Source organism: Pimephales promelas, chromosome 13 (assembly GCF_988280905.1).
Source record: "Pimephales promelas chromosome 13, fPimPro1.hap1.1, whole genome shotgun sequence".
Lineage (NCBI taxonomy): Eukaryota > Metazoa > Chordata > Actinopteri > Cypriniformes > Leuciscidae > Pimephales > Pimephales promelas.
Window position 1 is genome coordinate 18,334,653 of NC_142781.1, and position 14,151 is coordinate 18,348,803.

Genomic DNA, 14,151 nt, shown 5'->3' on the forward strand with positions numbered 1-14,151 from the left:
AGACAAAGCAGCTGGATTGTTTCATTCAATCTTGTAAGGTCATTCGTAATAACTCTGGATTTTAGAGTGGCTATAATGAAATCACAATAATGATGGAACGAAACTCACAGACACCAATGACACCACACATTTTTTAGCATTCTTGGGTCTATAAGTATTTTCACATTCACTTCATAGGTATTTTAACAAAAAAAAAGCTAATTGCCCAGCCCTGAAGCTAAAAATTATTGGAAATCTCAAGTAAGCTCAAATGCACAAGACTGTTTAATATTTTAATATCTTTCCTGTGTCAAAGAACTACTTCCCATGACGCATTGTGAATGATGCAATACTAAATATATTTGAAGTATAAATAAATAGTGAAATAGTCAGGTATATATAAATATTTAATTTTTGTCTGTTGGACTGATTTGGTTGTCATTTGCAACTATGGGTGTGGCTCTCATTTCTTTGACAACACCGACTTCTCTGATTTGTGGATAAAAGGCGCTGCCATTTCAGGATTGTGGATAGTGTATTTCTTCAAAGAGAATTTAAAATATTATTCAAAGTATTTAAAATATATATTTTGAATTGTCAAAGACTGAGAAAAAAGTCTCACAGACTTTTTTTCTCTCTTTTTTCTTTTTTCATTCTCACAGACTCTTGACATCTACAGGAGTACACTACTGTTTAAACGTTTGGGTTTGATAAGATTTTTTAAAATTATCTATTATACTCACCAAAAGCTGCATTTATTTGATCAAAATACAGTTAAAACAGTATTGTGAAATGTTATTACAATTTAAAATAACTGTTCTCTATTTTAATATATTTTAAAAATGTAATTTATTCCTGTGATGGAAAAGCTGAATTTTCAGCATCATTACCTTATAGTCTTCAGTGTCACATGATCCTTTAGAAATCACTCTAATATGCAGATTTAGAGCTCAAGAAACAGTCAAAAAGTTTTTTCAGGATTCTTTGATGAATAGAAAGTTACACCGAACGACATTTATTTGAAATTAAAAATGTTTTGTAACATTATAAATGTCTTTACTGTCACTTTTGATCAATTTAATTCATCATTTGTTAAATAAAAATATTAATTTCTTACTTACTTAGTTCGTACTTGCCCCAAATGATAACGATGTTAAATGATAGCGTATCGGGTCTTGGAGAAATTTGGAGAAAATTACAGAGATTTTTACTTCCAAAACTTGGCCTCCCCACCGAGTCTCACCTCAGCAGATGTTACAAGGCCAGGGTTCTGTAGGTGATGCTGAGAGGCCATCTTGAAAGCTTTGCGAGCTCTCTCACCCTTCTTTTCCATCTGCACTAGTCACAGAGGGAGGTTGACTCAGTCACAGCACACTTCTCAAGCTGTATCAGCAGGAGTCTTCTCCCACTCACCTTCCCTGACTGACTTGAAGCCATTAATGGAAACTTTTTCTCTCTTCTGGTGGCATGGAGCAAGTTTACATGTACAGATGTTATTGTGATTGCAGGTGATAGATCCTCCTGTGCACTTTCTTTGCCACTGCAAGGTTTTGATCCCTTTGTTGTACACAAAGCGCTACTGGTTTTGGACGAAAGCTGTTCCTAAGCAGCAGTCCCTATGATGAAAGAAAATTGCTACTTGCCTCATGGAGGCTTTGCGGCATGTCAAATTCTTCATGTGTGATCAGTTCAAGGCGTTCTCACTCCCACACACTGTTTTGTTTGGTGGTAGGGAATGATCAAGAACACCATGGTTGGTGACTTTGAATAAGAGTTTGAGACTGTAAAGAGGATAGTTTTAGTGTATATATATATGTGTGTGTGTGTGTGTGTGTGTGCGCGTGCATATGATATATGTATGTATATATTAGGACTATCAAAAGTAACGCGTTAACGCATGCAATACTTTTTTTTTCAGTTTAACAGTTTAAAAATATTTAACGCAATTAACGCAGAATCTGTTTTTCCTGGCATCCTTTGGCTAGTGTTAAGTTATATGATGAAGCTACCATTCATTCAAATGATATTAAACCATTCAAGCGCGATAAGATGCAAAAAATTTAAATTCTGTTTTGAATGATTTACTCACCCTCAAGTTGTTGCAAACCTGTATGAGTTTCTTTCTTTTGATGAACACAAAGGTAGATATTTTGAAGAACTATTAGAACCAAACGGTTGTTTGGCACCATTGACTTCCATAGTAGAAAAAAAAACTATGGAAGTCAATGGTGGCAAAGTTCCAATTGTTCTTCAAAATATCTTCCTTTGTGTTCATCAGAAGAAAGAAACTCATACAGGTTTGCAACAACTTGAGGGTGAGTATATATATTTTGTATATGCACACACTTCCATTCAAAACTTTTTTTTATAAAAAGGGTCTCAAAGGCTACTTTTATTTGATTGAAATAAAATACAATAACTAATATTTGTAATATTATTAATTAATGACGTGGCTGTATTGGTGAAATCATACATAATACTGATCAAAGCCACAATAGTGAAATCCAGGACATATCCCACCTTCCCTCTGTTGTACTGGACCGCTGGAGGGTGAGATACAAAGAGGATAATCACACCTTTCTTCTCCTCTATGGATCTCTCTTTCTCTCAAAGCATTTCCCCCGGGTCAGACCGCTGGGGGCCTTCCTCAGTGGCTGCAGGAAGTGTGATAAGATGCCTTGTCACCACGAGGTGTGGAAACCACTGGGCCCTAATTGTTGCCTCCTTCAGGGTCAGATTGCATGTCTTCCCTCTGTATCTCCTCCATCATGCTAGATCTGAAAGAAGGAGCTGAATGTGTAATAGCTTTGTCCTTCAGGAAAAGGATGCTCTGTGAGTATTTATTAGGGAAGCTTTTTTTGAATGTGTTGCTGCTTTTAACCTTTAAAGAAATCCATTGCCTGATGTTTTTTTATTTTTTTGTTTGTTTGTTTCTTGTGTTTCAGCTAGAAGCTTTTTTTAAGCATAAGATTTAGTTTTGAATAAATACATAATATGGTGTTTTGTTTAATGACGAGGGGTAATTGGTTCTCATGATACATTTAGGAGCCAAATGACTGTTAGTTGGCAAATTCCAGAGTCAACTTATAGAGATTTGCTTTAGTCAATGTATAGCTTCTTTCATTCTACCTAAGTGAGTTTGAGTCAGGCCTGAGCCTGTCACATTTACCACAGATTTGGAAGTTTTGTGTGTGGGACGAACAAGTTCCCCATGCAGATAGTTTTTTTTTTTTTTTTTTAAAGTTGGTTATGTAAATTTGTTGCACTGACCAACAGAAAGTTGCTTGGTTTGAATGTGACTTTTGTGTGAACTGTGCTTCATACACTGTGCTATTGACAACAGACAATGGACCTTTTAATCACACTGAAATTTCGCTAATGTGACTGCAGCTTTAGATCAACTCATTAAAAGAATTGGTTCATTATAGCCCTTTTTGTGGATCAGATTTTTTTATTTATTTATTTTTCCTTCCATTTTCAGGAGCATTGATAAATCTATATTTTAGCGAATTAATTTTGAATTATTTATGAATAGCATTGTTTAGACCTATACCCCAAAAATCTGCTCTCCGACTACCCTTACAACTTAACTTCTGATACCCCCAGCTGGAGAGTGGGGATTACAGCTGCATAATGGCACTCAAAGCTGGTGGAGAGCCTCCACCCATAACACCCCCCCCACCCCACCTCAGATTTATTTACACAAAGCCAGCTGCTGTATGATATTGGCTCTACAGAAATATTACTTCCCTCCCCTGTCAGATTTCATCGACATGCATTATTGACAGACTGGCATATGGGCCCAGCGGAGCAAAAGTGCTCCCTCTGAAATGGCTGAGTCTGGGCCAGTTTTTTTTTTTTTATTGTTTTTTTTTTTTTTTTTTTAAATGAGATCACACTAAGAGCCGTTTAAATGTGTTGCCTAGCTACAAAGCCCATAAGAACACATCAGTAATAGTGGAAGTGTTTGATTTCCACCATACAGTCTTCAACGTGTTATACAGTATGTAACCCAAATATGAATAGATTGTTAGATTTGTTAGTCAATTACTCACGCATACTTTGTTTCTAGAATTACATATATGTTTAATATGCCACTGGAGGATGAGGAAATGACTGTTTAGATTTAATAACAAAGCTTTTATCAAATAAGCCATGAGAGGCTGTGCATTGCAGTAATTTTAGCTTGAGTTAGGCATGTTCTGTGGCATGATTCAATAAATAGTTACATTTGTATTTTAATAATAATCATATTGATTGAATAAACTAGTTAATTAAGCTTACTGTAGGCTATTTATTTATGGTTTCCAATAATAAAATGTAAAATATAATATAAAATAATTATAAAAAATAATTAATGTAAAATGTGTGTGCGTTTTATAGCCCCAAATTTGGTTGCGTCTAACCCAATCACAATTTTTTTTAGATTCTGTTTTATTATGGATTGTAGCGATTAATGTATTGATATGAATTTGTACTGATTATACTTTTTATATTGTATATTTATGATAATAATGATTAGTAAAGTTATAATCTAAACTATTTATATTGTAGATTATTACATATATTCATTTGATATAATTATTATATAGTTTTTTTAAAATGTTTCAGTAATAATCTAATAAATAAATCTAATAAATCCAACCTGGTTCAGTTATGTTATGTATTTCTAAAAACATGCTTTAGACTGCATATCGAGCAATTGTATTTGCCTTTGTTTGATTGGCAGTTTATTCAAAGCTTTATCTCTCTCATAGACCTGATGGTGTTTACAGCAGTGATTCAGTCTGCCTTTGAAAGAGTCCTGGGAGATCCTAGGAAATTATTGATGACAGAGCAGTGTTGGGATTGATTGTTAAGTGGGCAAATTTGTCTTGCATGAATTCGCTCCATTAGCCAGCTCATTCACCATCTGGCCCAGGGCGGGTGCAGACTGCCAGGGGGTGTGTGAAGCCTGGCATAAGGGCTGGGTGTCCTCACCAGCTTCACCCACTCAGCCCTGAGGGCACCCCGTCTGACCTGTGGATTGGCCCGTTTTTACCTCCTCCTGAGAGGTCACAAGAGGGACACCCAAAATGTAGCACTCTGTTCAATAATGCAGGTCAGCCATCTGGTTCTGGTGATTTATTCTCTGTAAAGATGTCACAGTTCTGTTCTGCAGATGTAGCCATTTTGACTTCACACGTTCGCCTGGTGCCAGGCACCTGTGAAAATTCTGTGAGGGGGAAGCAATGCACAGATACTACCTGATGTTGCAGTGTGTGAATGTGCCTCGGACCTCCTGTATACAGGATATGAGAAAATACTATGTTTTACCTATGGCTTTGCTAGGCTGACAGACTATTTTCAATTTAATGAAGTTCCTTACACAATATGTTAAATCGAATCTTTATTCTGTCATATTTAACTCTGATTCAACCCTTTAGGTTTAACTGAAAGATCAGTGAGATTGTGTTAAATTAAGAGAGATTTCAAGGATCATAAAAAAAATTATAATAATTGTTGGAGGGCAAAGTTGCCAGTCACTGCTCTTTGGATCAGTTGCCTTTACAATATCTTCTGAGATGAGGTTCTCAGAACAGCATTGCAGTATTTCACATTTTGTATGTAAATGACGATTCTAGGGACTTAAAATGCCAGTCAGTGCTGTCATTTGTGACCTTAGTCTTAGCTAAGATGTATACAGTATCTCACAGTCTGACGCAAAAGAAATTCTTAAAATGCATATGTTCACTTGCTGAAACCATCATGTTTCCTCCAGTCTCAATTCAACAGAAATGGGGAGTGAAGATGCATGATAAACATAACAAATGATCCTAGATGGATCTCAAACTTTTTGAACGTTTGTACAGTGATGAAGCCGATAAGTACAAGCGATGTTAAGTTATGATAAGTACAAGTGAAGTCCCTTGCCTGCACTCAAATTTGTATGGATGATATACTAACTCATAGGGAACTAGTGAAGCACAGCATACAAAAACAGGAATATAGGGCAAATGAAGACTTGTATAAATTTAAACAATCTTGTTCATAGTCTCACATCATACATGTTTGATTTGTGACCTTAATGTCACCCCACTCCAGTGCATCACACTCCACTGAAATTGACACTTACCTCACAGACCAAACACACACCTACTGACATCATCGTTCACTTACCCTTCACATTTCAGAGCATGCACACACATTACTGAATGTGTGTTTATACAGGACTCATCTTGACATCTAACCTCCAAACACATACAGGACCCTCACGGTTCCCAGTGGTCCTGGTCACATGCCAGGGGCCATTCAGCTCAGTGTCACTCGCAGTGGTGTGTGTATTATGTGAATGTGCTACCCAGGGGGGTTGTGGAGGATTGTGTTGTGATGTGGTGGTCAGCCCCTGCCGGGCATGAAGGGGCTGTGCTGTGGAAACAGAGATGGAGAAGATCGCGGGTTCAACATTCACATTTAGAGATTGTCCTCGAGATACACATTCTGAATATTCCTGTTCTATATCTCTCTTTTCTCTCTCTGACGCTCTCTGATCTGACATCTCTGGGCACCAGATGTCCATTATAAGTAGTATAATTGGATGTGTTTACAGGGTTTTGTCAATCGGACACTGGAGTTTTGGTGGTTAATTCTGCCTGGTTAAATGGCCTTAGTGCCGCCCATGTGCCGAGTTGTTTGATTGTAATGTGTTTAGAGATGAGCAGACAGTCTGCCATAAATTGCATCAGTGATTTATAGAGAAGGCCGTGGGAGGGTCAGTATTCACTGTACTCAGGAGCCGGGGTAAGTGCGTCTGTGTTAGAGCGGAAACCTCTGATCCAAAACCCTGGTGAGCTGTCTTGCTGTCTGCTGTCTTCATAGGCTGCTACTCTCAAACACTCTGTTCTAATCTATTTAACGTGACATTAGCTAAACTTCTGTGAAATTTCGCAGACAGGGTTGTAGTTGCAGGAAGTACCGCTTCTAAACCAAGCAGCTTTCAAACCTTTCAAATAAAGCAGCTTTATATTGGTTCAGTCCAACAAAATTGAATCCAATGCGAAGTACACGGGACTTCCCTGGCCATAAGCAGATTGCATGAAAATATACAAATTGCATTGTTTAAATTCATGTGAATTAGACACCAATTTGCCAAAATGTTAAATAGCTACTAATGGCAATGAGAATAGTGTTGAAAACTACAGCTTTCTATTGAGATTTTGCTCACAGAATTTTGCGTACAAAGGTTCTAAATGGTCATACTAGCCTGGTTTTTATTTTTTTTCATCTACAATATTGTAATAAAGTATAACTGTGAAATCTCATTAGTCACATAACTGTACATTACAAATATTGTTCAATGGACTGTGTTCTCAAATAAATCTTTCTTGTTTTAAAAAGGTCTGCCATTGTTCCCCCTTGACATGCCCTTGGTGGGGCAAAACAATCGCTTGAACTTTCTGCTCAGATCTTATTTCTGGTTCATTTTCATCCTCACTCCCTTCAGTTGAGCTCTTGCATTCGCTATTGTAAGATTATCTACGTTTCTCAGTCCCCGCAAGCAGAGGCATCCGATACACAATATGTGCTCTAGATTCAGCTGGAAGCCATTTCACTTCCATGGCTGAAGATTTGTAAGTGTGTTAGTCACACTTGGGTTGTAGATCTGTGCTTCTTCCCAAGACTATTCACGATGCGAGGGCGCTCGGGGGTGATTGTGTTTTCCAGTAATGTGTCAGATAATCCTAATACTGGAGTTATGTTGAGGATGTGTGCCAGGGCCAGGACACTGGTGCGCAGATCTGTCCAGAACAGATTCGACTCGGCCAGCATGCTGCAGATGGCTGATGTAGGCCGCCACTCCTAATGAGTTACGACAAAGGAAGCCCCGTTCTCAGCGTGTACTTTCTCTCTCGCTCGCTCTTTTTCTCCTCCTCCTCTCTTCCTTAAGCAGATTAATTAGCAGCACTTTCCCTTATCGGCCAAGAAAGTGCTCTCACAAAGTCCTCGGGGAGATCTCACCAGGGAGGCACAGTCACTGCCCAGCTTTGCTGCACTTTGCTGTGTGTTTATATGCCTGTGTGAGTTTATTTGTGTGGGTTGTTCTGTATATTTAGACAATATTGAGACTCTATGTGAAGCTGCATTTGCATAAGCAGTACTTTCAGTACTATTGCAAGTATATCATGAATGAATACATTAGTGGAACAAAGTGAACAATGTACACCATTCATGCCTGTTTTGGTAAAGCTTTCCAAAATATTGGGATTATTTGGCTTCCATTTTTCTGTGGAATTTGCTGTAAAATATTCTGAAGGCAACTTTCTATTCACAGTCAGTGCTGTTTTAAATAGTATTGTGCAAATTCTTGCCTACTTATAATACTGTTTTTATGCTCAGTCATTCTAACACATTCAGGGGAGTCTTTGGGCATTCAAAGACACCTTACACACCAAGCCTAGATTTTTTTTTTTTTTTGACATACTCTAACGTAAACCTTATGAGAGCTTTGAAATGAGACAAGCTCCAAGCATTCACATTTAAAAAAAAAAAGCAGGTGAAGACATGTCAAGTTTTTGAGTATAGTATGTACAGTCCTCCTATTTATTTTATGCATAAATAGCTTGCCTATATATTCTTCTTCTGTCTTGTAGAAATACACAGGCAAAACATTTAACTGCCGTTGGACAACTTTAGCTCTGAACCAGCTCATCATAATTATGACATAAATAGCAGTCTGTCTTCACGGTGCACACTGGACTAACATGAAGCCAGATCAAGGTCATTCTCATTTCAGAACGTTCCCTCTTTCTCTCTCCCTGCCCCCGTCAAACTAATTAATGTTTTATACTGGTCTCTTTAATATTAGCCCTAAATAGTGCTGGTGTTTGATGTTTAAATCCAGTCGCCAGGAAGTGTAAGCTAAGCATTTCATCAGCGCCACAGGGCTTCTTTGGCCCCAGTAGTGCAGGTCTCAGTGTGAATCTATTGCTTTAGATATGCCTCTGTAATCTGCTGTGGGGTGGGAGTGAAGGAGGGGGCAGGAAGTATGCTTCATATTTTCATATTTTTAGAAGGAAAATTAGGCTTGTTACGAGCTCTTGAGCTCTTCTACATAAGCTGCTGTGAAGAATGGTGAGGCCACTGAAAAATCATTAAATAATTATTTTACCTTTCTACCTTGTTTCTTTAGGCTCCGCCCTTTAATATCATCCGCTCCCAAGAAAAAGAGGACACCAACCACACCGGTAGGTTAAATGAGGGCCTTTACTGTTAATGTTTATAATATGTTTGATTTTCCATTCAAAGATTATTTTTCATTAGACAGAGTACAGTGTAAAAATTATTGTTAGTTTAACTTAAAAAAAAAGTTACCTGGTTGCCTTAAAATTTTAAGTTCATTGAAATGAAAAATGTATGTACAATAAAGGAGAATGGGTTAATAAATAGAAACTCAAAATATGTTATCTGAACCACACACTCTAAAAAATGCTGGGTTGTTTCAACCCAAATTTGGGTCCAATATGGACAAACCCAAATGTTGGGTTAAAAATCTCATTTAAAGTTTTAACCTAACCTCAACTTTCACTTTCAAATGTACATTTTTTTATTACATTTTTAACCCAACATTTGGGTGTGTCCATATTTGACCCAAATTTGTGTTGAAACATCCCAGCATTTTTTAGAGTGCATTAATTATTTAAGTTGTTTTGACAAAAGAAAAAAAAAACACGGAAATAATTGTTTACAGTGTAGTAGTCCCGCATTATGATAAAAAAAAAAATGTTCTTCAAATGTTCATAGACCTTACAATTGGCAAAAATACATTTAGTAAATGTAAGTGTTAGTATAGTCTTAACATGAAACACATGTCAGCACAAACCATAGTTATTATTTTGCAACCCATTTGATTGGACATGAAAACTAAATATGGCAAGAAATTTCTCTTCTCTTTTTGAACTATGCGCCTCATTTCTAACCCAAGGCTCTAATATGATTACTGAATGGCATCTCAGTTCAGAACTGTTTGCGGCCTGTTTTCTTGTTGATCCAGTGAGCAATATTTCAGCTTTCAGCTTGATAGAGGTCAAATCAAATTTGCTTGACTAACCCTACTTGACTTCAGTGGTAAATCCATCATGATAACCAAATCCATCTCAGCTAAATGTCACTGCAGTAAATAGCAATAATTAGCCAAATAGAATAATTTCACAATATGGGGGTAAATATGGCATATACATTTAACTGAAAGTCAATATCTGTGGTAATGTTCAAGTCACAAAATTTGATGGATTGGCTTTTCTAGGTCTCATTGCCTCTCTTCAAAATGGTCAAGCTTGAATAAGCAGCAATGTGATCTGAAGTCAACCATACGAAAGTGCATGCACAAATAGACAAATTTCCTGTGGCAAAAAAAAAAAAAAGCAAGTACAAAATGACTGCAGGGGTCAACTTTGCTCAAGCAATGAAGCTTTCCGAGATCCCTTCCAGGTTGTTACAGAGATCATCTGTAAAAAAAGATCAGTGTTATATAATGTTTTGTGTCTTTCTCTGCGAGATTCAGAATTATGAAACATTATTCAGAAACATTAGCAGCTCTCCCCCACAAAACAAGAACAAGCAGAGCACAAGGGGTTTTAGTTCAGATGTGGCAAGGAACCGTAGAATGAAAAAAGTACTATATTATCTCAAGTTTTCTAAATTGTCTTGTTCCTAATGAGATCGTTAATGCCCCAGCCCAGATTCCCCAGCCATCATGCCTCTGCATGTCTCTGTGATCCCAGCCTGGGTTACTCACTCAGGGTGTAACCCACAGGTGAGCTGCGGGGCGTCTTTTAGGCGTTTGCCAAGTTTGGCAGTCCCTATTACAAGTTCCCCACTGCTGCTGTTTCCCCTTTACTGGCACCGCCTGAAGAGCGGCCTCACGGTACAGCGGCAAGTCTGTGCTATAATTACCAGTGAGACTTTCATGCTCTTCCTCCGTTTTTCACAACATGATAATTGATTTAGGCCTCTGCTTCCCCTGAGCTGTACTTCCTTATACATATGCCTGCTGGGAGATGTAGCCCTGAATCTTTTTTTTTTTTTTTTTTTTTTTTTTTTGGGAGGGGAAGGATTTAATCTCTGTTTTTGCCTCGACTGTGATGTGAAGAATCACTAATTTTAGTTTTTTTTTTTTTACTTCATCGGAAAGATAGTGGAGAATGATGGTAAATTATTATGGGGAGAGAAGGGAGAATGGAATCAGCAAACATTGCAGGCCAGATTCAAATCTGCATTTCTTTCATGAGCACCGCGATTGAAAATGTCACATGCTAGCCACCACACTATGGTGCTGACTTAGAATCAGTATTAAATATTATTATGAAAATTATTCATGAGAAAGAGGGGAAATGGCATCAGGACCTGTTGCAGGCCAGAATCAAACCTGCATTTCCTACATTAGCACCAAGTCTGAACATATCAGATGCATGTATTTAGCATGTTTGACGTGCATGTGATATTATGTACATATCTTAGCTACTGCACTTTAGAACTGAAAATAATGGAGATTAATAGAATAGAGAGAAGGAATGGGATTTGGAAATTTTGCAGATGAAATTCAAACTGGCATTACCCACATAAGCACCACATTTTAACGTTTTAGATGCATGTTTAGTAGCCTCTGTACCAGTGGCGTAGGCAGAGCATGGATTTTGGGTGGGCCAGTGAAAATGTGAGTGGGCCTATAGTTTTTCATAGAAAAAAAATGAGTTCAATAATACTTAACCTTAGAGAGTAGAAAAATTAATAGACAAACTGCAAAAACAGTTAACGTTACACCTTTATATTCAGCAAAACATCATGGTCAACCAACAGAGCTCAATTAAGGCTGGACAAACCAATAGACAATAACCTGTCTGTTTTATTATTTTTATTATGCAAAGACAGTTCACCCGAAAATGAAGTAAGCTAAAACAATAATATCGCAGTTAGATGGGCGCAGGTAAACCCGCGTCAGGCTGACCGAAAGAGAGGGAGGAAGAAGCGGCCGTTATTGTGGCGGCAATCGGAAGCAACGGTTGGGGTGCAACGGTTGGGGGGTTCAAGGGAGGCTTTCTATAACTTGCTTCGACAGTTCCATTTTATTTGAGAAATGAATTAAACACACACAGCAGTCAACAATAAATCAGGTATATATTAATATATTTTCTTAAATACATTTGAATAATTAAAAATGTATTTTTATCAAACTTGCCTGGGCGGGCCAGTGAGTAATGTGGGCTGGCCAGTGCTGCCCTGGCCCAATACTGGCTACGCCCCTGCTCTGTACCATGGTACCAACCAAAAAGTATTGATATTATGATTTAAATCTGGCAGTAGAGTTCAGATTTTCGAAGTTTGGGGAGCATTGTGAATTTATACAAATATAGTAAATCTGGCAATTGATGTTTGTTGTTCTAAAACATTTCTTGTTTATATCAGGTCACTGCCAACATCCCCACGCTGTTGCCTCCTGCAGCCCCAGAGCCCCCTCCGGCCCCCACCCCTCCCCCCATGTTGGAAATTGGGCCTGTGGCATATGAGGAACCTGCAGAGGAAGAAGAAGAAAATGAGGAAGAGGCAGAAGAGTCTTGCGTTAGTGCCATGGAGCTGATAGGTGGAAATGGTCAGTATGTCACAGCGGATTGTAGCCTTGTCACTGACAAGGATAATGAAGTCACGGCTCGAGGGTTCAGTGATCAAGGGTTTCCCAGATTAGTTCCAAGGTCTGGCTCTTCATCTTGACAAATTGTGTAATGCTAAGTGGGCTGTAACTCTCTAGCATTCGTGGCAGACTGCATTTGAAGTGTTTATCATCTTGATAAACTACTCCGATCCCGTCTCCTCTGCAAGTCATACATCTACAAATACTTGCTTATCGCAGAAGTGTCCTGGTAGCAGTCTACCATCTAATCTAATCTTTACCGTTCTGACTTTTTCACCATTTATCCCCAAACCACATGAATTCATTCATACCTTTGTCTTTACAGATTACGGATGTGAAGCTGAAGAAGAGGAAGTCTTTTAGACTGAACTTGTCTGCCCACCAAACTTGTCCTTCCATTACCTTGTACAGTGAAGAGAAGAGCATTTAAAGCACATTTGAGACGCCTATAATATGCTGAGCATTTACGAAAGGTCACTCTCACTCAGTGCAGTACATATGACTGGTTAAACTGCAGCATCTGTGTGATGAGTGAGACACTACGGAAGAAGGTGGCTGGCACCATTTTAGCACTGAAGTAGTTTGCTGAGGATCTCAGAGAAGATGTTTCACAGGTGCAGTAGGATTTAAACATGTGAAGATACTGATGTCTGCTCAGCTAATAATATTGGATGCATTGTGGGACAATGTACTAGCGATTTGTTTTACACTTATTGTACCACATTTATTGTACATATATAGTAAGAAGCTGTAAATATATGGCACTGTGTTTAACTTTTTATTTTTAACCTATTTAATGCTACATGTGTCTGTATATATGTATATGTGACAGCTTTTTGTCAAATACGCTGTTTTATTTCCTAATTCCATGAAAAGTAAATGTTCTTCTGTGTTGGGTTGTGATAAATATTAATGTGTAATATACTGCAGTGTATTGTACAGAAAGGATGTTACCCTCGTTTTTATCCGTTTTCATTGAATACTGTTGTGAGATGTAGATTTCAGAGTACAGATCTGTGATTGAAAAATTAGTGACTAGAACAATATAAGGTATGTGAATAAATTCACATTTATTCAGGATGTTTTATGTTTTTTGCATTATTTTGAATGTTTATGAAGTTTTAAAGCCCCCGTCCTCATTCATTGCAACTGACTGGAAAAGAACGACCACCGCATTCTTCAAAAATGCTCCTTTTGTGTTTCATTGAAGAAAGAAGGAAAGTAATACGGGATTGGAACAACATGAGGGTGAGTAAATTATGACTTTCATGTAAACTAATGCTTTAAATTGTGAATTCAAGGTTAATTTCTTGTTTATTTTTCATGTCAAGCAATTATTGTACAGCCTCTTACAGCGAAGATTCCCAAGCGCCAGACCCCTTTGTTTACAGTTCTCTAATGTGGGTTATTGGTCACATGACATGCAGGTAAACAAATTAATCTCTTTTGTTTGGTGTTTTATTTACATCTTTTATTTTGACAGTTTTTATTGTTTTTATTGACTTTTT

At 37.8% G+C, this 14,151-nt stretch overlaps 1 protein-coding gene across 3 annotated transcripts in view; it reads left to right on the top strand.

The window, feature by feature from the left end:
* Positions 1–13,721, top strand: part of brf1b (BRF1 general transcription factor IIIB subunit b) — a 59,146-nt gene extending 45,425 nt beyond the window's left edge. For all 3 annotated transcript variants that reach the window (XM_089118560.1, XM_039692484.2, XM_039692483.2), the window contains exons 17-19: positions 9,149–9,203; positions 12,421–12,604; positions 12,969–13,721. In XM_089118560.1, coding sequence (XP_088974686.1) covers positions 9,149–9,203; positions 12,421–12,604; positions 12,969–13,006 — 277 coding nt within the window. In that variant the 3' untranslated portion in view covers positions 13,007–13,721. The remainder of the gene's footprint in view (positions 1–9,148; positions 9,204–12,420; positions 12,605–12,968) is intronic.
* Positions 13,722–14,151: the final 430 nt, after the last annotated feature.